At 37.4% G+C, this 25,953-nt stretch overlaps 1 protein-coding gene across 1 annotated transcript in view; it reads left to right on the top strand.

Annotated features, from left to right (window-relative positions):
• The window catches only part of SLC5A12 (solute carrier family 5 member 12), a 48,554-nt gene extending 26,579 nt beyond the window's left edge, over nt 1–21,975 (top strand). Inside the window, exons 9-15 of the mRNA XM_045484811.1 lie at nt 2,845–2,957; nt 7,130–7,197; nt 12,441–12,527; nt 15,224–15,390; nt 16,984–17,087; nt 19,417–19,544; nt 21,442–21,975. Of these exons, the coding sequence (XP_045340767.1) occupies nt 2,845–2,957; nt 7,130–7,197; nt 12,441–12,527; nt 15,224–15,390; nt 16,984–17,087; nt 19,417–19,544; nt 21,442–21,594 (820 nt within the window). The 3' untranslated portion in view covers nt 21,595–21,975. The remainder of the gene's footprint in view (nt 1–2,844; nt 2,958–7,129; nt 7,198–12,440; nt 12,528–15,223; nt 15,391–16,983; nt 17,088–19,416; nt 19,545–21,441) is intronic.
• The last annotated feature ends 3,978 nt before the right edge of the window (nt 21,976–25,953 follow it).

Genomic DNA, 25,953 nt, shown 5'->3' with positions numbered 1-25,953 from the left:
TTCTAAAAAGAAAATACTAGAGCATCTCTTTTCTCACACTACCACCAATATTGGGTGCTATCAAACTTTTCAACTTGCCAAAAAAATAGGTGAAAAATGGTAACTGATTAGGATATGAATTTAGTTGACCATAAGTGGGATTGGCTACATTTCCCTACTTTCATTGGCCATTTGTATTTCTTTTTCTGTAACATGCCAGTTTATGTTCTTTGTTAGTTTTTTAAAGTTTTCCTCTTTATATACAAGAAAAATAGCCTCTTGGCATATATCTCATGTTTTTTCATTTGTTGTTTGTATATTTGCTTTATTTCTGAGTATATGGAGATTTTTTTTTAACGTTTATTTATTTTTGAGACAGAGAGAGACAGAGCATGAACAGGGGAGGGGCAGAGAGAGAGGGAGACACAGAATCGGAAGCAGGCTCCAGGCTCTGAGCCGTCAGCCCAGAGCCTGACGCGGGGCTCGAACTCACGGACCTCGAGATCGTGACCTGAGCCGAAGTCGGCCGCCCAACCGACTGAGCCACCCAGGCGCCCCGAGTATATGGAGATTTTAATTTATATTGACCAATTCTTTTACATTATGGTTTCTGGATTAATATTATTCTCAGAAAGGCTTTTCCATTCTATCATTATAACTAATTATCCAGACACCATTCTAGTATATGTATAGTCTTATTAAATAACAAACCTTCAAATCATCTAGACTATATGTGTGGTATAAAAACTGAAGTGGAGCTCGACACTTATTTTCCTTCTAAGATAGTAGCCAGTTGTCCCATTACTTTTTGGTAAATAAGCTGTCTTTCCATCAGTGACTTTAAATGCTATTTTTATTATATCCTACATTCTTCTATACATTTGGGACTTTTTCTGGATTTTCTTTATAGTTCTTTGGTCTATTTATCTATAATGATGCAAACACTAATAATTTTAACCACTATGCTTTAAGATATGATTTAATGTCTGTTATTCATAATGTTTTTCTTTTTACAGAATTTCCCTTGATATGTAGATTTTTTCCCCTGATTATTTTCAGTTAATTCTTTGGGATTTGATTGTACAGAAATCATAATATTTGCAAATACTTTTGAGTTTTTCTTTTTTTAATAGTTACACTTCTATGTTCACTCTCATATACTTGGGCATTGAGAACAATGGTAATAATTGAGATTAGCAGAAATTCTTTTATTTGTTATGACTTTAAATGAAATGGCTCTTGGATTTTACCATTAAATGTGATATCACGTTTTAATTTGAGAGATATTATTAACGTTTAAGAATATTCATTTTAAGTTAATAAATTATAAAAAAGAACAAAATGCATATATTTATTCTTTTAGGAATTTTTTTTATCAGAGATATTAACTATTAGTAAATTGTTGGCATTTTTGAAGTGGCTTTTTTTTTTAACTCTTGGCATATTAATATGTTGACAGATTTCCAAAACAGCAACATCCTTGAATTTATATAATGACTTTAACTTGCTTCGGTGTGTAATTCTAATTTAGTGTACTACTGAATTGTTTTTACTAATATTATTTTTAGGATTTTTGCATCAAGAACACAAAGTGATATTATTCTGTGCTGTTGAGATTAAGATCTCAGGGAAACTTAGGACAGGAAAAATTAACACTAGAGAGTCAAACACATGGAGGGGTGACACTGTAGCTTTTATTTTGCCCCTCTCTAAAGAGCTTTCCTTATTTATCTTTCCTTCTTACTCTAAGGCTGAGTCTCTCCAGAGTGGAAAACATATATTTGTCAAAAGGTAATTCCGCCATAAGAGAATGGTTGGCTCTTTTGGTCTCAAGACCAAAAATTCTAAGAAAGGGACACAGTTGGCAGTGGATGCTATGGAGAGATTACTTCTGCTAAAACCTTAAGGAGGATGTTGTTCCATATGAGGAATTAAATAAGCTTTCATGCTATTCTGCAAAGAAAACCCCAATTTCCAGGTCCCTGTCATCAAAGTGAGTTTTACGGTCCTAAGAGTGGACTCTGGGTGGAAAATCAGAGGGAGTATCAGATTCTTTATGTGGTTTTAGTCTTTGCCCATTTCCCATTTTATCCTTTGCTCCTCTCTCCCTTACAAATTGCATTCTACTCAATCTGGTGGCTTCAGGTTGTTGAATGCAACAAGTCTTCCATCTAGAGGTATTTAAATGTAATTTTCCCTGTGCTCTGGAACATCTTTTCCCCAATTTGCATGGGTCCTTTCAGTGTCTATCTTAATCATCATTTCCTAAGGAAAGAGTTCCCTAACTTCATATCACTTTAGGACTCTGCAAGGCATAGTTTCATAGCATGTTGGTATTTTCCTTCATACCAACTGGGACCAATTGTGTAATTGGTTATCGAATGTCTATGTCACCGAGTATAAGGTGTATGCTCTTCTGGTTCGCCACCATATGCCTAATATGTAGAATGGAGAGATGCATAAATGGATGCATGAATGGTATGAGTGAATGATTAATGAATGGCAAATTGTACTTATTCCTGGATTAAGTTAGTCAGTATTTCCTGCCTCAAGTCCAACCAAACATACACACACACACATACATACTCATGCACAACCTCTATTACCGCCTGCTAACTCATTTAAAGTCTTGTTCAGGGGCATTAGTAGGCATTAGAAGAAGAAATCAGAGAGCACTAAGCACAGAAACAGTTTTGAAGAGCAAGTAGGCAGACCACGTTGTTCCCCTGAAATCCCAGGATAAGGATATGTCTGCATCTGTTTTTTGTTTCTAGAGCCCTGTCTTGTCTATTTGCTATGAAAGAGGGGGCAGGCTGGTCAGCTTTATTTAGCCTGGACTGTGTTCTTGCTTTTCTCTCCCTGTAGCACTGTGGCTGCAAGCATCAATGCCTTAGCAACAGTGACCTTTGAGGATTTTGTCAAGAGTTGTTTTCCTCGTCTCTCCGACAAGCTGAGCACGTGGATCAGTAAAGGCTTATGTAGGTACAGCCGGTGGATCTTCTACTCCATGTCATGAAATGTACATGTGGTGCATGTCAAAATCCTGCACATGCTATTCAGCACTCATTACAGGTACAAAGGCACACGGAGATGTATGAGGAATTTCACGTATGAATTCACATTTCCAAAGATACCAGGAGGGTAACGGGAGAGAATTACCAGCTAGCTTACCTTTCACCAACCTTATATTCGACACTCTTCTGTACTCCTCCTACACGCTAGATTGATCACTTCAACATCTCCCGATTATGCCTTGTATTGATCATATCCGTCCCTCTACATGGGAAGACATTCTGCTCACTGTAGCCAATCACATGGTCTAATAAAGTCAAATTCTTTCCTTTTCTTTCTTTTTTATTATTTATAATTGTCATTTACTTACTTATTTTAATTTTTTTAGTATAGTTGACACACAATATTGCATTAGTTTCAGGTGTACCACATGGTGATTTGACAAGTTTGTACATTATGCCAAATTCTTTTCTAAAGAATTTTTTATTACCAAACTCCTGGTAAACTCACTTCTAGGAATAGTTGCTCTTTGCTTAATCACACATTGCATATTATGTTTACGCTCACTGTAGCACTTACCATGCTGAATTATAGTTTTGCAAAATGTATTTCTTTTTAGGTATAAACAAATTATATTATTATTCACGTATTATAGAAAATATAGGTAATTGGAGACAATATTTGCACTTTTTGAATAAAATTATAGCTACTTTTGCTCTTCATTGTTTTTTTCTAGGATACTATAGTGAGCATTTTCTTGTGTCATGCATGCATTATTTGAAAACATGGTTTTTTAATGTTTTCTTAATAGTCTACAAAATGGCTTACTTTTTTATTTTTATGTTGTTACCTTTTAAAATCTTTTTTCATTTTTGGTAACAGTGTGATGTTACCCATATACGTTAATCTTTAATGGCATACATCATTTTTTCCTTAATAAAGACATACAATAGAAAATTACCAAATCAAATAATACAAATTCACTGAAGTTCTTGATATATATTATGAAAAATGTTTCCAGCATGGTCCAATTAATATTTATGTGTGGCAGCAGTGAGTAATGACATATTTTTCTATGCACTTGATATCAGTATTTTCAAAAATTGGCCAACTTCATGGGCAAAATAACATCACATTTTTGCTTTAGTTTATATTTTTTGATTTATAGTGAAGTTGAACATTTGTCAGATCATAAATAACCATTTGTATTTCTGTGAAAAAATTATTTATGCTTTCTGTTTGTTGGTGAGATACTAGAAATTTTGTCTGTAAAATCTCTTCATGTATAAAGGAAATGTTACCTTTGTCTATTGAAAAATGTCCTTCAGATTTTTTTAAATACATGTTTGATGTAAAGAAATTATATTACATAGTTTTTAAAATATATGTAACATTTCTTTTACTGTTTTATCCATTTCTTTATGCTTACAAATTTGTTCCCATTAAAAACCTACTTAAATATTTCCTTATTTTTCTCTAGACTGTCAATAATTTTGTATTTCATATTAAATGTATTCAAATTATTTGATTTATGATGAGGATCTAAATTTTTTTGTTATACAGCCAATTTTCTCAGCATCATTAATCTAATATTATCCACTGGTTGTTAATATTTCAGTGATGATAATATACAATATAAGACTCTTTCATCTATAAGGATTTGTTTAAGAATATCATATACTTATTTTCATTAAGTTATTTACCAGTTGTAGGACAATACCATCTTGTCTTATACTCTAGCTTTGTAGTGTTTTACTTAAAATATCTGCTAGAGCAACTCCTGTCACTTTTCTTTTAGTTTAAAATTTAAAAATTTTTCAATTGTAACTTTCCTTTTTTTTCTACAAAAACAAACTTTAGGTAATACATGTTTATATATTCTTCATATTAACTTTAAAATACTTCAGTGCACATTATGGAGCTGCACCTCTATCCCAATGGGATTGCATTAAATCTGAAAATATTTGGGGGAAGAATTGACATCTTTGTAAGCTTTCTACCTAGCAATAGTATTTTTCTATAATGGTATCATATTTTCTACCCTGGATGTTAATTACACTTATGTCTTCCTCCTTCAGCTTTTCTCTTCCTCTCACTTCTTCTCATTTCCCTTTTTCTTCTTTTCTTCTTTCATTGATATTATGAACGGGATGCTTTTTCCATAGTATCTTCTAAACTGTTCATTATGAATGTGGAACACCTTCAACTTTTCATTTATTTTGTTTTGTATCTGGTCATTTATCCAACTTTTGTTGGTTCTTTTTTTTTTTAATTTTTTTTTTCTTTTTTTTTTTTTCTTTTTTTCAACGTTTTTTTTATTTATTTTTGGGACAGAGAGAGACAGAGCATGAACGGGGGAGGGGCAGAGAGAGAGGGAGACACAGAATCGGAAACAGGCTCCAGGCTCCGAGCCATCAGCCCAGAGCCTGACGCGGGGCTCGAACTCCCGGACCGCGAGATCGTGACCTGGCTGAAGTCGGACGCTTAACCGACTGCGCCACCCAGGCGCCCCAACTTTTGTTGGTTCTTAAAATTCGAATTGGTTTTCTAGTAAGTGTCTGAAAATATCGATTGTTTTATCTACTTATTTTTAAATGTTCTTCTAATTTGGATTTTTTGTTTTCCATATACTTTACTTTTTCTCGTATTTTTGTAATTTTGTTCTTTTCCTTTCCACAAAGCAAATTTCTTAACAATAATGATTTTAATTCTGTAACTGTGCTTCACTCCTTATATTTTATTATATAATTATTATGTAATTATATAAATTCAATCTTACAGTAAAACTTAAATTTTTTGCAGTCCAGTCTATCATCTTTAAAGATAATGAGAATAATTTTAGAATTCCAAAATGTTTTTATTGATCAAACTTGGTTTCTAGTGTTGTTGTGAGCTTCCTTATTTTTCTATCTTATTGAATAGTTGGAAAAGATTGCATTGAAAGTTGTTAGCCTGATTTCATTTTAAGAGTGAGTTCCTGATATTAAATATCATGTATATCATTTACTAAACCTGAAATAAAATAACAATAATAATAATAATAATAATGATAGAAAATTCATGGTACTTTCAATGTACCAGGCACTACACTATTGGATGCATTATTTATGTGTAGTCCCTTCCTCACATTCCTAGAATGTGAGATCTTTGGGGCAGGAATCACATTCTGACTTTATAGCACTGGCACCGGTAAAGTGCCTGACATATGGTCAGTACTCCATAAAAGTGAATTAATAATCATGTTGGGAACTGAGCTAGATACTTAGCTGAGAGATAATTTCAAACAGAATAAACAAAATCATTTTCTGTCCATTTCTGTCACTGTGTCTGGGTCTATATCTCCAACTCTTTGCCTCTTTATCCCTCGCTTATTTAGTTTAAGGGTTATAATGGGAATTGAATGTAATTTTAAGACGATCTTTAAACAAAGATGTCTCAAAACAGTTGTTTTTTAAAAGGCGGTTAAAAGAACTCATCATCTTAAAAAGATTAGTAAGACCCATATGCTGCTTCACTCCTCAAGCTCCCCTGGTACTGAGGCCCTGCATGAGATGCTTCAAAGGCGAGGTACTCTGATGGCCCTGGTAGGTCTCCCACGTAGATATGTAAACAAATAATCATTATGCAATATACAAAGGGCCATAAGGATGACATGAATAAAGCACTAAAGGAAAACATTAGAGAAAACATTCCAGATTTGCAAACGCTGTGAGGTAAAATGTATAGATACTTTAGCCGTCTTAAAAATGAAGAGCTCTCTGAATCCCAGAAAGGTTAGTGATTTCTTCAGCTGATTTTTGATGAGTGGTCAAACCGAAATTTCTTCCCATTAATTTGGTCTGGATTAGTCCAGACCAGTGTCTTTTCCACATTTTCATGTTGCATCCACATGGTAACTTTCTTCCTGAATCCTGGAGAGAAAACGCCTGGAGGCCAGATTCCAGCTCATTTTGCCTGACTGGGAACAAAGTCTCCCCCCTTACCCTCTTGGGGCTTGTGATGGCTGAGTGGCAAGGACAGTTCTCACGGAGTTCCCTTCCAGAATGGCTTCCCTCAGAGACAGTCCTGGGCAGGAGCTCAAGAAATTCCTCAAAGCCAGTTTGGATGATGGTCACGGGTTTTGTTTTCTTTCTTTCAGGTCTCTTGTTTGGCGTGATGTGTACCTCCATGGCTGTGGCTGCATCTCTCATGGGAGGTGTTGTGCAGGTAAATGAAAACAAGAAAAGACACCTTTGATTTCCTAGCAACTTTTGCCCACTTTCTGTGCTAAGGCTTTGCCTATTCCTCCAAGTGCTATATGCTGAGACTCTGATACCAGTTCCGAATGAAATATGCATGTAAAATTTCAACCAAAATTGCTTTCAGAAGGGGAAACTTTTAAAAGCTAGTAATGGAAGTCAATTATGGTACACTGCCCTTTTAAAATCCAGATCTGAGCATGTATGATCCTGAAATAAAAGCAGTAATGATAATTATCATCACAATAATAATAATAACAACTGCTATAAATGGAGCACTTACTATGTTCTAGGTGCACAATCCCAAATGTTTTACCACATTTAACCTTATCACTTCCCTCAGGTGGTATGATTAATATACTAACTTTACAGATGAAGAAACTAAGAAATAGAGAAGAAGTGATTGTCCCAGAGTCACATAAGTAAGGAGTGGGGAGCTGGCCCATGAGCCCACCTCTATTTATTATCTAGGGTGAACTGCCTCTCGTACATCCAATTCCCCTTTCCATAAAAAGAAGGTAAGGAGTCCCGAGGACAATATGGTTCAGCATCTTCATTTTGCAGATAATTACAGAAAAGAGTGAAAATATCCTGCTCAGGTTTTCACAGCTAGTCAGTGTCTGAGCGAGGTTTATGGTCCAAGTCTCCTGAGCCACCCCTCTTCCCTCTGCAAATCAGCCACCTTGGAAGCAACAGTAGATAAGCCCATCTTCAGATTCTACTTCAGCCCTCTATATCCCCCTTGTATTTTTGCGTAATTTCTTTTTTTACTGTTTATTTATTTTGAAAGAAAGCATGAGCAGGAGTGGGGCAGAGAGAGAGAGGGAGAGAAAGAATCCTAGGCAAGCTCCATGCCTAGTGTGGAGCCTGACTCAAGGCTCGATCCCATGACCATGAGCTCATGACCTGAGCCAAAGTCAAGAGTCGGGCACTTAACCGACTAAGCCACCTGGGGACCCCATCTTTGCATAATTTCAACATCCTTTGTACTATCTTGGAACAGCATAGCTTTTCAATAAATGTTGCTTCAGCAAATAAATGAATAAGGGTGCGTGAATAGCAATCACTGATTTTTACTGAACACATCTTAGTTTGCAAAGCTGTGCATCTGTCTTGATCCTTCTAATGACTACTTATGAAGAATCCTTTCTTTCTATTTTGAGCTCCAGGGAGTAAGTCAGCAGATTGAGGGATACAATAGCTCAGTTGTCTACATAAGAAGCTGTAGGATTGGAAACCCTGTGTCCCCTCTGCTAAGCTAGGTACTTACTGTTTTATCACAGATGCTTGATAACCTCTTCCTAGTTTTTGGAGCACTTCGTTATTTGCTCATTCACACAGCAGCACTGGTAGGCTTAGTGACATCAGCAGCATCTCTTATCAGTTTACTTCCATGCATTCATAGGGACCACATGTAGAAGTCAGCTCTGAGGCCTTGTGCCCCACTGCTTTCTCCCTTTTACCCAAACATTATTTACTATTAAGGAAGTATCATCATGTTGAATTTAGCAAGAACTTCAATCACTAAATTGTTCTCTTTCAGAAATGTTTGCATTGTAATCTTATTTCCAATTGAGGTAGGAAGGGCTCTAGAATACACAAAGACCTACAAGACTGGTCTAAAACAAAGCTTACAATAAAGCAGGGATGATTGTAAATGATGCTCTCATCTGCGTGTCGTTATTTAGATGGATATGCTTGGCCCACTTTCTTGATTGTTTAAAATGTATGCCCCACAGTTCACACAGTTGAGAAGAGTCTGGTTGGCAAGAAATGCAAACTCTGATCTCTTGTTTCCTAGGAGAGATATTGTTCATAGGGTGTCCCTCTCATTTCTCTAAATACGTCTGATTTAACAGGTGCAGAAAGTCAACTATAATTCCCCTATTTAATTTTCCAAACAGCTTTGCTAGATTGAACATAATGGGACAACATTCCTATTCAGGTTTTACACATGGGAAGATTGAAGCCCAAGTTTCACAGACATAAGGGATAGAGGCAGGTTCAATTCATGTTCACAAAGGCATGCCATACTCATGGTATGTGTGTGTGGATGGTGCTAGGAGCGGGCAGCCTGAATCTTCTTCAGCAAAGGCCCTTTTACTTAGGACGTTATAAAGTGTGTTCTGGAGACCTTCATTCTGTGAAATGCTCTAAGAAAGCAAATTTCCAATGTCAAGGACATTTGGGAAATGCTGCACACTCCGTGCCCCTCTCAGAAATCCACAGCCACATTAGCACATTGAACACCCCAGGAAGTCCTAAAATAAAGAAACCTATTTTTTAAAGTTTTTTTTTTTAAGTAATGTCTACACCCAACAGGGGGCTCAGACTCATGACCTTGAGCTCAAGAGTTGAACATTCTTCCAAGCCAGCCAGGTACTCCCAGGTTTTCTTTAAAATGTGACCATAGACCATATATAGGAAGGCAGAGGGTACAGGGGGTGGTGGTGGCAGAAACAGGGGGAGGGGGCAGGTAAAAGCAGCAAAGGTCACATGTTAACTAGTGATTTGCAGAGCTCACTTTCGGAAAGGCCGTTCTATCCCTTATGCTTCTATCTTAATGACTCTCATCTAGTTCTGCTAAGGGCTGTAATGAGTTCCAAGCATGTTCTTATCTCCACTTAAGAAAGTGCCTCGTAGGTCTCCAAACAGTCCAACAATCAAATGACATGCCTCAGGAGCCAGAGAGCTCACTAACAGGGTAGGTAACAATTAAAGGAGGTAATAATAATAGTGGATACCACTTGAAACTAATATAACACTGTATGTTAACTAAGTGGAATTAAAATTAAAACTTAAGAAAAAGAGAAAGGAAAAAATAATAGTAGATAGCATTTGGGGGGTACCCATTATGTGCTGTGGAGTGCTTAGTCATGATTCTGACCTTTCTCAGATTACACGTTGAATGCTCACAGGAAAACCCAGGAAACAGGCATGGATTCCCACTTGAAATGAGAAAGCTAAGGCACAGTAAGGCAACCCCCAGCCCAAAGCACATCCTTTTATTCATCACCCCCGGTTTGCAGGAGCAATTTATGTGAGATTTGCCCACTGAGGAGAAAGCTATTGGGTGAGATTTAAGTCTTCCCCCAATTTAACCCACTTGAGAACAACAACAAAAACAAAGATAAAAATTAAGATTAGTTTAGTACTGTAGGTTATAGAAATGCATATCTTCAAAAGCCAGAAACTCTTGGATTTTTTTTTCTTTTTATCATGTGATGAACTTTTTATACAGAAGCATATTGGCTGATGACTTTATGAGATTGTTAATGTATTTTCCTCCACTAGAAGGAATAAACACCTTTCCTAACTTATTGATTCTCTTATTTAATAGCTGGTAAATTATCTTCCAAATTCACCAACCAGGGCAATTATGAATTCATGTTATCAATCAGCAAAGGAAATGTCAAGAATATTAAATTAAGTATTGACTTTGGGGAAGAATATCGACTTTAATCTTCTCTGCCTCTGTCTTGTCAAAGATCTATCTGTGGCATTGACTTCATAAAAAATTAAACTGGAAAAACAAACATAACAATGCATTGCACCTCATTTTTCTAGAGAAAAGAATTCACATTACACCTGGAGGGGATTTGATGGCCTCTTGGTTCTATCTATCTTTCATAAAAAAGACACTCCGAAATAGAATGTATCTGAATTAATAACAGAACGTTCACAAATTAGAGTTATGAGAGGCAGGATCAAAGTTAGAATCCAAATATTCTGACTATTAGTGATGGAATCTTTCAGGAATATTTTTTTCCCTTAAACAAAATGAGCCATTATGAGAGTCTGTGTTCTTGATATTTTTTTTTCCGTAGACTGCCTTTAGGAGAGAAAAGGTGGGTTTTATGGCCAAGAAAGCTAGCTTAAATCTCTTAAATCTTACCCCTCCCATTTGCTAAATGAAATTATATCTTTAATATGTTTTCTGTCAGTGCAGTTTTCTCATCTATAAAATTCAGTTAGTGATATCTACTGAACAGGGTAATTGTGAAGATGAAATGAAGTCATTATTCTGGAGTGTCATCTTAACTACCTGATACAAAGGCGGTGCCTGACAAACATTAAGATACACATAGTATCCTTATAGAGCATCTTAATCTCAGCTGTTGACCTAAGAGCCCTACAGATGCATTGAAAGAAAAAGAAAAAAGAATGCCTGGGTGGCTCAGTTAAGCGTCCGACTTCGACTCAGGTCATGATCTCACGGTTTGTGAGTTCGAGTCCCATATTAGGCTCTGTGCTGACAGCTCAGAACCTGGAGCCTGCTTCGGATTCTGTGTCTCCCTCTCTCTCTGCCCCTCTCCTGCTTGTGCTCTGTCTCTCAAAAATAAATAAACATTAAAAAAAAAGAAAGAAAAAGAAAGAGGCTGCACTGCAGGATAGCTTTGTGTGTGTGTGTGTGTGCATGTGCGCATGTACGTACACATGTTCACACATGCTGGCACTCTCCCATGCTTGTTCACTTGCATGCAGATCAATGCATGTATGTCCAAGACTCTTGGAAGACCATGGCACAAAGCTACAGGTCAATAGCAGATTAGTTTAATGAAAGCCCCTTGCCAAGTCAGTGGGCTCAATAACTTAGAGTCTAAGACATATGGAAATGCATTTGTCAAACTCCCTCAATCTCCAAAGAAAATGGAGCCCTTAAAAATGGGACATGAGATACGGAGCTATGGAATGTCCAGTGGCTTCCCCACCATGTCCCAACTTAATGTTCAACATCTGGGTGGGATGGTGGGAGTGGGGTAATGTATTATTATCAAAATGATAGAATTGTTAAAACAAGATTAGAATAGGTGATCAGTTGTGTAAGGCATGAAACATAAGGTATAGATACATTTATTTGGTACATTATAAAAAGAAAATTGTTTTTTTTTTTACAAGATAGAAAGTGTATACAAATCAGTGAGACCACCTTAATGGAAAACTACTTCTATCAAATCCAAATTACCTGTGTGTATGTATACACACACACACACACACACACACACACAAATGTATGTATTTTTATTATTTTATACAATGCTTATCATTGAGCCCAGAAGGGAGAAATGACTTCCAGAAAGCATGCAAGTAATGAGTGGTACCAGCAGGACTAGGGCTAAATTTTATCCTGGGTCTGAGAGAGAGAGTGATCCCAGGTGGCCGTGGATTCAGGGGAGTGGGCAAGTTTTTGAGATCTGTCTTGCTCCACAGGCTGCCCTCAGCATCCACGGCATGTGCGGGGGACCAATGCTGGGTCTGTTCTCTCTGGGAATCCTGTTCCCTTTTGTGAACTGGAAGGTAAGGATCCTGCATGTCTCTCCATGATTCCCAGCTAAAACTTCATGAAGCCCAGACTTCTCTCTTTTCTCACTTCTCTTTGGAAAGGCCATCTCTCTGGGCTGGGAAAAAAAAATGGTGGCTTTTTTTCCATGGTGGAACTAAACAGAAACCAAGCCCTCCTTTCTCTGACGTCAGTGAAGCCTTTTAAGAAGCTGAAAACAAGGAAAGTAAAAGGAGCACATGAAGTACTGGATGTCATGACATCAAAGTTGACTCTAGGGTTTGAAATGTTCTCCCTAAATTCAGGGTGCATATAATGAAATGTAAAAGATATATTGAATTTGGGAATAATTTAGGTTAAAGACAACTTTGAAAACCTAAAAAAAAAAAGCTTTGTAAATTTCTTTTTTTTCCTCCATTTTACTTAGAATTATAACAAATTTAACTAACTTAATTAACAAATTTAAGAAGAGAGTAAACAAACCTGGTGTATCTGATAGCTAGATGTTCTTGGTTTTGCTGGTTTACAAGCTAATTGTATATTAAGTAAATGTTGGTTGGATCACTTTATAGTAAATATACATCAAAATGAACATTTATTTGAAAAAATAATATAATACTCTTTAAGACAGTTTAAAAATCATAATTTTCTCAATGTAGCAAAATTATCTTTTCACTTGTTGGCATTCATACCCTTATATGCATATATTTTTTAGAGTCTTTAGACTACAAAAAACCTGACTCTGCATATTTTTAAATATACTTTAGGGTGCTCAATGAAGCCTGAGTCACATGATATGTCTAATTAGGTGACTGCAGCTATCTGACCCTTCTTGGCCTCTATTCTAGATAAATCTTATGGACATAGGCAAAGAGCATGGATAGGCAGGGAGCAGTTGGGAATTTGTAGTGTTTCCCTTACAGTCTTATTTGTTTTAATTTACTTTTCTGATATTGAGTTTGACAAGGATAGGTATGTTTTGGAGAGATAGTATGAGGGAAGGCAATATGACCATGAAAAAACTAATAATGAGCTACAGAATATCTTAGTCATTCTACACATTAACTTGTTATCTATGTTAGTGAACTGTGGTTCTTCCATTTAGCCCAGAAAACCACCTTGCTCTAGGTAGAGGGAGGTAAACATTACAAATTTGGGTCACCTCCCCCCATCATTGGCCATGGCTGATCCTACTTATCAATCATGGCTCTCTCCACAAAATAGGAATGAAGCCCCAGAACCCTTTCAGCATGGCTTTCTAGACAGCTACCACAAATCTCTGAGGGTTGAACTTCTTGTTGAAATCCATTCACTCTTCACTGTTAGGCCAGGGGTCAGCAAACTACATCCCTCAAGCCAAATCTAACCAGCGTCCAGATTTTGGTATGGCCTGCAAGCTTAAAATGGTTTTCACATTTTTAAATTATTGGAAAAAAATTAAAAGAAGAAAAAAATTTCATGACCTATAAATATATGAAATTCACATTTCAGTGCCCAAAAATAATTTTATCGGTTATAACCACTCCCTTTTGTTTACATAATGTGTATGTCCGTTTTTGTACTATCGGGCAGAAACTGAGTAGTTGTGACAGACATTGGATGGCCCACAAAGTCTAAAATATTTACTAACTGGCTATTTGTAATAGAACTTTGTAGACTTCTGGTCTAGACCAAGGCATAAGTATTCAAGTCACACACATTGCTTTAGTTTCCCCAAACAATAATGAAGAAAACATTCTGGTCCTGTTATCAAAAAGTCTTTCCCTGAAAAAACAGAGAAACTACCAACTTATTCTCTCTCACATAGAAGGCTCAACTCTCTAACGGAGGCTGGGAGGATTCAGATTTTATTTTCCAGTGGCCCTGATCACTGCTAGACTGCTCTTTCTCCTTTATAGGAGAAATGACTCTATCACTCATTGATTTTCACTGTTTATCAAGAAGCATAACCCTTAAATGACAAGGCTAATAAATATGCTTGCTAATATTTAGACCCAAACAAAAAGCTCCAAGCTTGTGAGTCAGGGACTCTGCTAGAATCACTTGGAAAGAGATATGGGAGAAAGAATTTCTATATAATAGCTTATAGTGGCTGTCAATGAAAAATGATATTGTCTCCATTTTCTGAGGTTTTCCCAGGCTTCTGAAATTCTTCTACCAGGAACTGAGGTCTTAATAGGCTTTTCCACAAGTTTTGAAATATAATTGATATATGGCACTGTATAAATAGAAGTACAGAATAGTGAATTGACTTACATATTTGTGAAATAATTACATTGAGTTTAGCATCATCTCATATGGACAAAAAAAATATTTTTTTCCTTGTGATGAGAATTCTTAGGATGTACTCTCTTAACAATTTCTATATATACCAGACAGGGGTGTTAACTATAGTCATCATGTTGTATGTCTCTTGACGGATTAAATGGTAAGAAGAAGCTAAACGGAGGGAAAAAAAAAGTTCCTGCTAGAAATCTAAAAATCGTAACCATTAAAGCGTTCCCCTGTGTTTTCATGTAAGGAACAAGTTACTCCTAAATAAGACTGCTTTGTGGGAGTTGTAAGAAAAGCAGTTTGGGTGTGCTGTTTCCAGCACATGTGGCCAAGACTTAGGGTGGTCAGTAAGAATCTCTGAGGCATGGACTCCTCATCTCTTTTTTCTTTCAACAGCTTTGTCAAATCTCTCACTAACGTTTTCTTTCCCTTCATCAAGGGTGCACTGGGTGGCCTTCTGACTGGAATCACCTTGTCATTTTGGGTGGCCATTGGGGCCTTTATCTACCCTGCACCAGACTCCAAGACATGGCCCTTGCCTTTATCAACAGACCAGTGTGTCCCATCAAATGTGACACTATCACCACCTACAGAGCTATCCAGCCGGTATGTGGAACTTAAAGATGATGTTCAATCCCAGGCAGCGGGTAACCAGGTTTGAGGAAGAGGCATTCTCCAGGGATAAGTCTGATGAGCCTGGTCTTGCTTTCCTGTGAGAGTCCTTCTGGGCAGTGCCCAGCACTGATGAGTGCCATGAAGGGATGTTGAATATTCTGGATATCCATTCCTCTGCATCCCAGGTTCACAAGAGTGAACTCGGCAAAAGAATTAATTGGAATTATGAGTTTAAAATAAGAAAAGTAGTGTGTGTGTGTGTGTGTGGGGGGGGAATAGATGGGTGGGTATGAAGATCAAGGTTCGTGCCCTTGAAAAAGGACCTGAGTAGAATGGTTGTGGACACAGGGTTGGGAGCACTGCTGTGAACTTGCAGCTTCTAGATCAAACTAAATGGGGCCTAACAAAGGATTTATCTTCTATTTCTGGCCGGAATAGGTAATTTAAGACACCACAATGCAGGAGATAACATGGTATAGGGAGAACATCATGGCCTTTGAAATCAGAAAGGTTTGGATGTGGGTTTTATCATTTATCCACTCTGGCTCTGCATAAGTTAATAACTTGTTACTTCGTGAATTCTCAAGAGACTTTGAAAGAAAAATGAGGGAAATAATATTTACTTTGCTTGTGCTTTGAGAGGATTAAGTGAGAAAGGATAAATACAGCCTGTAGCACTGTACCTGACTTTAATAAATGTACTTTCTTACACTCTCATTGTTTATAGAAACAAATCTAAGAATTTTGGATAGCTCCTTAACTCTATGTATCAGGTGGAAAAACTATTATGGGCTGCACTGGGATGAAGTAGGTAGAGCCACATCCTAGGACTGTGCTGCTGAGTATGTGGTCCTGCCTACATAGTCTATGAGCACTCCATTATCTTGCTTCCATTTGCTTCTGAATTTCATTTAGTTTAGAAGCATTCCTTTCCATAAATCTTACAAACACATAATAACCTATTATAGTTCCTAGGTCCACCATATTCCCTCCCTCCTGCCTGTGCTGCTTCTATCCTCTTTTTTTGGAGTGCTAGATCCTGGCCCTAGCTACCTTCCTTCCTTGAATAGCTACTAACTAGTTTTTAAAAACAAGTTCAGGTATTGTCTCACACACAAGCCTGGGTTTGATACTCTTTTCAAATGCTCACAGAATTCTTTGTTCCTAATTCGAGGTGCTACCCTTCAACTTTATGATTGTCCGTTAGCTCCTATGTGTAGACTTTGCAGCTCACTCATCTTATCTCCAATATCTGTCACAATTCTTGGCACTAAATCTTGGCTTAATAAATGTCTAAAGAGTGAATAATACAAAAGAAATGGAAAGCACAGTCCTCATTGTACTTCTTATAATTTAGTGCATACATTACTAATAATGCAAGGATGAGTTGGATTGAGTGCAATGTAGAGCCCAGTTAGTCTACAATTGATTCTTTAAAAAAATAACCAAATGGCAAAAAATTAAAGTGTTGGAATTTTGAGAAATGTCAGGCCCTACAATGAACCTTCAGTAGTCCTCTAAGTCATTGTGGATCATAACATCGGAACTCATGGAACTGTTGACACGTGCTGTTGTCATCCACAGACCTGCAATCGCTGACACCTGGTATTCGCTCTCCTACCTTTACTACAGTGCAGTTGGCTGCTTAGGATGCATTGCTGCGGGGATAATCATCAGCTTCATGACAGGTTGGTTACATGGATTCTTCTCTTTGGGGCCAAGGAAGACATGGGCTAGCCTCATGCATTGGTGGGCTAGATGGATGTCTTACTGGTGTGATTTTGGATCCACTGCAAGAAACCCTTCTTCCAAAGACATGCTTACTCTCTTGAAGCTCATATGCAAAAGAATTCTCCTGATTATCATATATATATGATTATTAATATATATATAACATCTATTTTAAAACGTTCCCCATACATTACAGGAAAAAGAAATGGTGCTTCAACACATGGCCCCCAGAAGCAGTAAGAAAATCCTTTGTAATATAACAATCAGTAGTAAAGCAGTAAGAAAATCCTTTGTAATGTAACAATCAGTAGGAAAGGTTAAATATTAAGAGTTCTTTCCTCCTTCATCTCAGTAAGAGACTGGAGTTTCTCTCATAACCACCTCCTATCTCACGGGTGAGCCTTAACTAACATACTAGATGGAGGTCTTTCTCAAATTCAAAGTTGCTTTACAACTGGTGACATTTCAAGCGCAAACTCTTTTTTTTTCCTGGGGGGAAACCTCTTCATCCACAGGAAATGGTCTCATCCCTTTTGAGCTTCTCCTTTCTCATTAATTATGCTGTTATAGCCTTGTAGTTTCTATTGACAAAAGTGGTTTCCACCAGAAGGGGACGATGTTTTTCAGTGCCTGTTTCCTAAGGTCTTGCTCATTAAACGGATTATACATGCTCTTGATTGAGGGCAAATATAGAGCCTCTCACTTGAGTTCTATTTTCATTTGTAACCTTCTTATCCATGAGAACTGCAGCCCTAAATTTTGGCTTTTTGTTTACTATCTCCTAAAGCCTCCCCCCAACCCCAACCAAGAATAAAACTAAATTTAAATCCATATGAAGTAAAACCAATGTTACACTATATATTAACTAATTAGAATTTAAACAAAAACTTGAAACAAACAAAAAATCCATGTGAAGTATAGAACTCTTTTTTCTTAGTAAGGCTCAGCTTCTTCCCTTAGACATAAAGTATCTATCTTATTTGAGAACTCTTCCATACTTTTGTGGTACATTAAGAGACGAAAGTTTTCTCTGCTTGAAACCCTGGGAATAGTTGGGTTCAGGATTAAATATTTCTTATTCAGGTGCCCTTGGCTAGAAGTTTGAAGTTATATGATTCTCTTTTTCACTGCCCACTCATACACATACACTAAGGAAAATGGAGTGTTTCAGGCTTTAAGATCACATATGTTTACTTTCTTGTTTTGTCATTTACTAAACCATAGAAAAATTTATTATTTCCTTTCTTATGAAAGGAGAATCACAATATCTATTTTATAAAGATTAGATATATTTTATAGTCTACATAAAATATGCCTAGTACATAGAAGGCATTCACTAATAAGCAAATACTATTATTAAGAGGAGTACAATTTATTTGTTTGAATGTCTTCTGACAGAGTGACATAATGCCGGGGAATATATCACTTAAACTTCAATTTGAAGCTTTAGGAATCTACATTTTTTTATCTCTAGAAATAAATTTGAGAAAAAAAGCTTATAGACTGGCACAGTGTCTGGAACAGAGGAGGAATGGGATCAAGGTTGTAACCATCACTCTGCTACCCCATTTAGGGACATTTAGACTAAATTGGCTGCTGAATTAATGACTACCATCGAATGAGATTGGGTATTTGTGAATAATTATCATGATACCAAAATTTGCAAAAGTTCTGGGCAGGAAATATTGTCATCCTTTAAAGCTTGGTTCAAATATCAATTTGACTTATTCCACAGCAGGATTTGAAGGAATGGGATGTTGGACAGGTATGTTTTGAAGATTGCAAAGAAGGTGTCAGGAAAGTCTAGACTTGCTGAAGGGAATGTCAGAGTATTGCTTATTCAGGATACTGGGGTGGAAGGAAGAAGAAAGGGTAAACATAATCTTTTTAATTTTACAAATATTGACTCTGATGGCTTCTAATATATCTGATTTGAGTGAAAAACCAAGAGTTTTCCTAAAGGAAGAAATTATGATTCCTGCTATCCCCTCTGTTGACCTACAAAGGGTAAGAATAGAGTTTTCCATAATCCATCTTTAAAATAAGTATGGTGTCTCTGTTTAACCCTATAGCTGTGAATTGGCCTGACCTGACAGTTTGTGGATATTTAAAAATCTATCCTCCTACTCACTTTGAGCAGTTACCAATCTCTGTCTATTAACCAGTCAGGCCTATTTTCACTCTTATACTAAGAAGTGACCTACTTAGTAAGTATACAATACTTAAATCTTTATAGAAGACCTAGAAATGTGCAATCACCTAATCCATCTGTCCTTTCATTAATAGGTTATCAAAGTGGCAAGGATATTCAACCACTGCTAATTAGACCGGTTTGCAATTTATTTTGTTTTTGGTCTAAGAAATACAAAAGACTGTGCTGGTGTGGTGTTCAGCATGACAGTGGGACTGAGCAGGTAAGCTGATGTTTGAGCTTCTGAAAAACACACATGAGCTCACAAGGATTCCCTTGTTGCCCAATTAAACCATCTGCAAAGGTGGGTGTGAGAAAGGAAGGCAATGAATATGACAATCTGAATCTAATTTCAGCTTTGGTTAACCTCAGCTGATTAGCTTTTGAGCATATAAATATGTTGACAGGTAAATGTACCTTTGGGGTGAATTGTTGGCATTGCAAGTAGTTTCCAAAAGCCTTTTTACCCCTTCTGAGGGTGAATTCTAGGAAAAGTATAAAAATGAACAGTAGAAAAGGAATAAAACAGGGGGCACAATCTAGTATCATGGTGAAAAGCATAGACTTTAGAGTCAGCCCTGGATGTAATCCTGGTTCCATGTCTTACTTGCCTTGGGTAAATTGTTTAACCTCTTTCAACCTCAGTTTATATCTGAAAACTGGGAGGAGAGCATACAGTGCCATCTGGACACAAACATCTCTAGCTCCATGAAGTGTAAATATAGAGTCAGATTGACTGGGAGAACTTCTTAGAGAAGCAGCAGGATGCCCAACTCCCCTTATCCCACTGAGAATTGTTTAGACTAGAGACACCATCCAAGTGTCAAGCTCCTATCAGCCAAAGGCCACCAGCAACAGCCTGTGGTCAGACCAAATCTAACTTATTGACTTGATGCAGCCCGGGGTTAGGTGGGGGTCACTCCAGGGAAAGCAGGCAATGCCACCCTTAACAAGAGGGATGCTGGGCACTTTTTTTGTAAGGTTTGGGTTCCCAATGTAGGATTCTGACAGAAGTCTAAGTTGGAATGAAAACAAAGCTGTCTAGGGTCCATTTGGTAAGACAGTAATAATCCCTCAGAGTTATTACAGCATTTGACAACAGCTAGACCTTGGGAGATGTAACGTTTCCTGTTAAGTTTGCAAATGGTCTTATCTATGTCAATCATCTCTGCCTCATTAAGTGTAAGAGTGTATATTTTTTTTTCTTAGATATGGGTTATTGACTTTCTTTCAGTCCCACACATTTCATACTTTCAGCACTCTAGAAGACAGACTCTTTACCTATATCACATCACCAAAGTGGTCAGTTGTTCTCCTTCCCCAAAACACCATATTAATATGGATGTGAAGTAAAACTGAGTTTAATAATTACTGAAGAAAGGAGAGCACCGTCTTGAGAGGCATTCAGAATGCGAAGGCACTCTATTTTGCTGAGAAAGCAGCTCATCAAGCAGTTCATTGTTTGGTAAATGGGTTTGGAGGAAGTTCTAGAAGGAAATAATCAAGCTATTTACTGATTTGTGACTTATATTCCTGGGCAAGAATTTTCTGGAATGAATGATAAATCCTGTTGATACAGGCAGCTTCTGTTCTCAAGGCTGAGCTGAGAGTGGGAGGGAATACTTAGTATGTCATTATTGGGTTCCTTTCCTGAAGAATGACATTAGGCAACCTCTGGGGGAGTCTGCATGTAGGTCCCACTGCTATGATCAAGAGGCCTTGCTGTTCATGAAGGAAGGGCAGCACCACTGTCTGAGACATAGGTTTGTTTCTCCTAAGGAGATAACGCTACTACCTTACAGGGCTACTATACTAACTGAGAGATATACAATATACATTTCATCACACAACACAAGATATATTGCGAATGTTCGCTAAATTTTCTTTCTGTTTTTATTATCATTAGAGATAGTACCTACATGAATTGAATCATCATCATAGTTATGAATTAAGAAATGTATTGCTTTCCTATTTATATGACATTTGACTTGATATCATATCATTTGATCATATTATATCATTTGGGGGTGGTACTGAGCAAGATTCACTGAGAGTGATTTGGAATACATTAAGACTAACTCTTTAATATGTGTTGTGGTTTTTTTTTCCATTTTCTTCAGGAAAACCTTGAGAATGGAAGTTCCTGGAAACAAGGGGCTGAATCTGTCTTACAGAATGGACTCAGGCAAGAAGACCTGGTCAATATTCCAGGTCATGATCCCAAGGACAAAAGCTACAACAATATGGCACTAGAGAAGATTACTCATTTCTAACACATGCATGCGAGTGTAGCACACACACACACAACACACACACACACACACACACACATACACACACACACACACACAGATACACACAGACCGTGTACTATGTGCCTATTGGTTAGCAGACTTGTGTAGTTGCCACTGCTAGAAGACAGGGATGTCTCATATCTATTTATACTTATTTATAACTACAAATAAAATGACTGTTTCCAGCATATTCCCAGGATATTCTTTGGAAGACCCCAACTTTCACATGAGAAGAAACAGCCAAACCTTAAGTGTACTGGCAAACTTCCTTCTGGGTTGAATTAGGACTGGATTTTACCACAGTGAAAAGAATCAGTCCCTTTGCTTTATGTCATATTAAACTTCAGGATTTTTGTTTGGTTTGGTTTTTGATGGTTCTCTAAGAATCAAGTACCTTGGAGTTTACAGGCAGAATGTGAAAGGGGGTATGCATATTAAATGCTTCTCCATCACTGCTGATAAAAGGGAAGAATGCCATCTACCCCAGCCCCCATATCTCACATGTATGTAGGCACATTTCACATCACCCCACACTGCAGTTACAGTTGGAACACTTAAATGCCATCAACCCCCTCAACCCACACCCCCATACCTTTAAGTCTTCTTCCAGTCATCCCTGCTACTACAGCTGTCCTGACCAAGCCTTATAAATAATTTTGCTCAGTACAGGAGAGGGACTGGTATATCTAGTGAGTGCCACAATCATAACTAAACACACGGCTCCCTTTGGGCTCTTGATGTAGTATTTCTTTCTTTCTATCACCTTACAAGGGAAAAATGATTGTGCTCAACAAAAGTCTGGAGTCTTTCCCAGGGCTGGGTAAAGAGGAATAAGGCATGTCCTATGTAGGAGGCTGTTAGGATGGCATCTGGAAGAGAATGTTGCAAATAGCTTAGCAGCCCACAGATTTCACTAGTTATGGGGTCTTCTTTGGAGCAAAATACCTCATCCACAGGTATTATATTCTACTTAGTCAGCTCTTCTACACCAGTTCAACATGTTCCACCAGGCTAAGGTGAGAGAAATAAAGATCTATACAGTTGAATTCACAAAAATTATTTTTTAAGTTCTAGAGTAACAGGAAACAATTGAACAATAGTTAACAAATGGAGAGGCAGTGCAAGCTTTTTGGATGAAGCGAAAAAATGAAATCCTTAAAAAGTGAAAAAGAACCAGTGCCCCAGGGGCTAGACCAGAGGAAAGATAGTAGGAAACGAGCCAACATCTCAGCATCAGGTCCATTAGGGCAGGTGTCAGATATTTAGTTTGGTGGCCAAGTGAGATCAAAAGGTCTAGAAATAATATATCAGCAAAATAAAAAGAAATGGTCCAAATGGGCAAGGATAAGAAGTCCCAAAGGCTATGTTGTTTAAAAGTAACCCAGGAGGAGAAAACCTTAAAAGAAGCATAAGATAGGGGGAAAAATTATGTAACCAGTATTTGTTATTAGGGAGAGAATATAGAAAAAAATCAGTGGTAAAAAATATGCAAAGGAACTAAAAAACAATTGGAATTTATAAGCCACATCCCAATGCTTGTCTTCTCTCCCTCCACTCAATAGAAGAGGAGAATACAGGGAGAAAACGAGAGAATTGGGTTGTGGTTTATAAGCGACATGAGAAAAAATACATTTGGAAAAGGAAGGAAAGAAGTAATAAGTAAAAAATACATTTGGAAAAATATCTGAAAATGAGAAGGAGCAGAATTTCTAGAAACACTTTTTCTAGTCCAGCAAGGTAATGAAGGTATTGATCTAAGGATTTGCAGATTGAAAGGCGCAATTGTTTTCTAAACGATTTAGTAGTTAGGACATTCCTATGAATTAGAGCCTCAAAAATATATTGGGTGAACGTTGAAAATTTGGCCAAACCTCATTGGTTTAGTTATCTTAAGATAACTTAGTTATCTTATGATTGGGAATGAAAACAACCACTCTGAGGATGAGAATTTCATAAACAGCAGCCATTGGATATGTGGCTTTTTCTCCCCCCAGAGGAATGTTTTACTGATAAATTACCCCTTATTTACTTTAAGGAAAAGATAAATCCGTTACTATCCCTGCATCCTGCCTTCTCACCACATCCCCGTCAGAGATTCTAACGCTGGAGAAAGAACACAGAGTGGTGTTCTTTCCAGGCAAGGGCATGAACCATAGTCCCCGAGGCGTGTCTGATCAGCAGACACTCAGGCATCAGAGAGCACATAGAAGTCTGCCAAAGCAGACATTTTGAGCTGACAGCTGCCCCCCTCCCCAGGAAGTGCATAGGTGCCTGCACGCAGGTGTGGTCTCTGCTGCTAAGAACCAGTAAGGCATGGAGCTGCTTCTCCAGACACACCTGACACTCAAGGCACTGGGTGAGAGGCTGCTGGGGCGTGTGTGTGTGTGTGTGTGTGTGTGTGTGTGTGTATTATATAGAAATAATACATTTCAAGATTTTGTGTGTGTGTGTGTGTGTGTGTATTATATAGAAATAATACATTTCAAGATTTTGGACCTTCACTTGAAATTGTACAAAAACAAACTGTACTAAATAGTTCTTTATTTTACTCCCAATTTTACTCACAAATTATCCCACAGATATCACTAGGTCAGCATTTTTCCCAGAAGGTTTTTTGGGACACTTTTTCTTTTCTTAGTCACTAATTCTCTTACCTGGAGTGTTATCAAGGCATAAAATGACTTACAAATGGAAGATATCATCATCATCATCATTATAAAAATGGCTCTGTCGTCTTTCATTATGACAACATTCTGAGAGCTTGGAGAGGTCAATATAAGGATCCCTCCTAATTCTTCCTATTTGAACAAATATGGAAAAATCTAAGGCTTCAGATAGAGACCAGATGGGAGTTCAAGAGAAAAACCATCTTCCACAGTGTCCGGGAACCACATTTGTTGTGTGGCTAAACAGAAAGAAACTGTGAAGTGCAGCCAGTAGACTTGACTACTTTCTTGCACCTCTCCTACTCTTACTCCTCCCTAGGAATATCAGCTCAGACTTGCGTCAAGGTTGCTGGTGTGGTATAAGGTCTGTTCAGTGCCAAGTTAAATCCGGGCCATGGAAATGCGCTGAACTTGTGGCCATTTTTGCCACAGAATGACCAGGGATATTCTCAGTAAATGCAGCTATGAATGATGAGTTCTAAGATGGCCTAAAATGTGCCAAACTTAATGCTGGTCTCTTTCTTTTAAACTCAATCACAAATATTAGTAAAAATGAAATGGAATGACATCAGTGTTTTCTTCCATTCATTCTGATGAATTCATTTTGGTCACTGATATTCTCTTTGGTACCATTTGGAGCAAGAAGTACAGCTTATTTTTTTTTTTTAATCTTTATTTATTTTGTGTGGGAGAGAGAGAGAGAGAGAGAGAGATAGAGAGTGAGCAGGGGAGGGGCAGAGAGAGAGGGCGACCGAGAATTCCAAGCAGGATCTGCACTATCAGCACAGAGCCCGATGCATGGCTCCATCCTACAAATAAACCCTGAGATCATGACCTGAGCCGAAATCAAGAAGTGGATGCTTAACCGTCTCAGCCAAGCAGGTGCCCCAAGAAGTACAGCTTATTGATGAAGGTGACAGATTGGACTTAGCTTAGGTTTAGATGTAAGTTTTGACATAAATTGTCTCAGCAATCTTGGCCAAGACTTTTTAGAGTTTAGTTTCTTACAAATTAAAAGGAGCAAAAATTGTCCCTACGTAATAGGGTTGTTGTGAAGATTTATAGAGGTAAGTCATATGAACTAGCATGGTGACTGGCCCCCACAAAACATTCAATACTTGTTAGTCTGCAGTATATAAAGAAAGTGATATTACAGTATTCATGTTAAGTTAAATTGGTTCACTGTTTCTCTTTAGAATTTTCAAGATACTGGCTTAGTATGTGAATTACTGAAGCGGTTTAAGAATTAGAACAAGGTAACCATAAACTATAAACGAAAAGTCATGCCATTAATTTCCAAACAGTAGCCTTTGAATGGCAATTTTAAATAAAGTATGATTTCTAAGGGTCCTAAATTCTTGAAAAAAAGAAAAAAAAACCCACTGTTATAAAGATAGATAAGTTTATTACTGAAAATGCAATATTCATATATATGATTTGTTAAGTATTACCAATGTAACACTTATAAGTAAACGGCATCTCAAGCCACGTGTATGACTCAGTGCACAGTTTATAACTGTGATTCTTCCAACAACGGCAGAAGGGGCGAGGGCTTTTCTGTTGTTTAATTCAAATAATATTCCATGAACATAAATTTCATTCCTTTGTGATTTTATAGGGTTCTAGCATTTCATTCTAAAGAGAAAAAGAAATAAACCACACACCAGGGGAC

This window comes from Leopardus geoffroyi, chromosome D1 (assembly GCF_018350155.1).
Source record: "Leopardus geoffroyi isolate Oge1 chromosome D1, O.geoffroyi_Oge1_pat1.0, whole genome shotgun sequence".
NCBI classification, from domain to species: domain Eukaryota; kingdom Metazoa; phylum Chordata; class Mammalia; order Carnivora; family Felidae; genus Leopardus; species Leopardus geoffroyi.
Note: the sequence above shows the minus strand (reverse complement) of the source record. Positions and strands in the feature narration are given on the sequence as shown.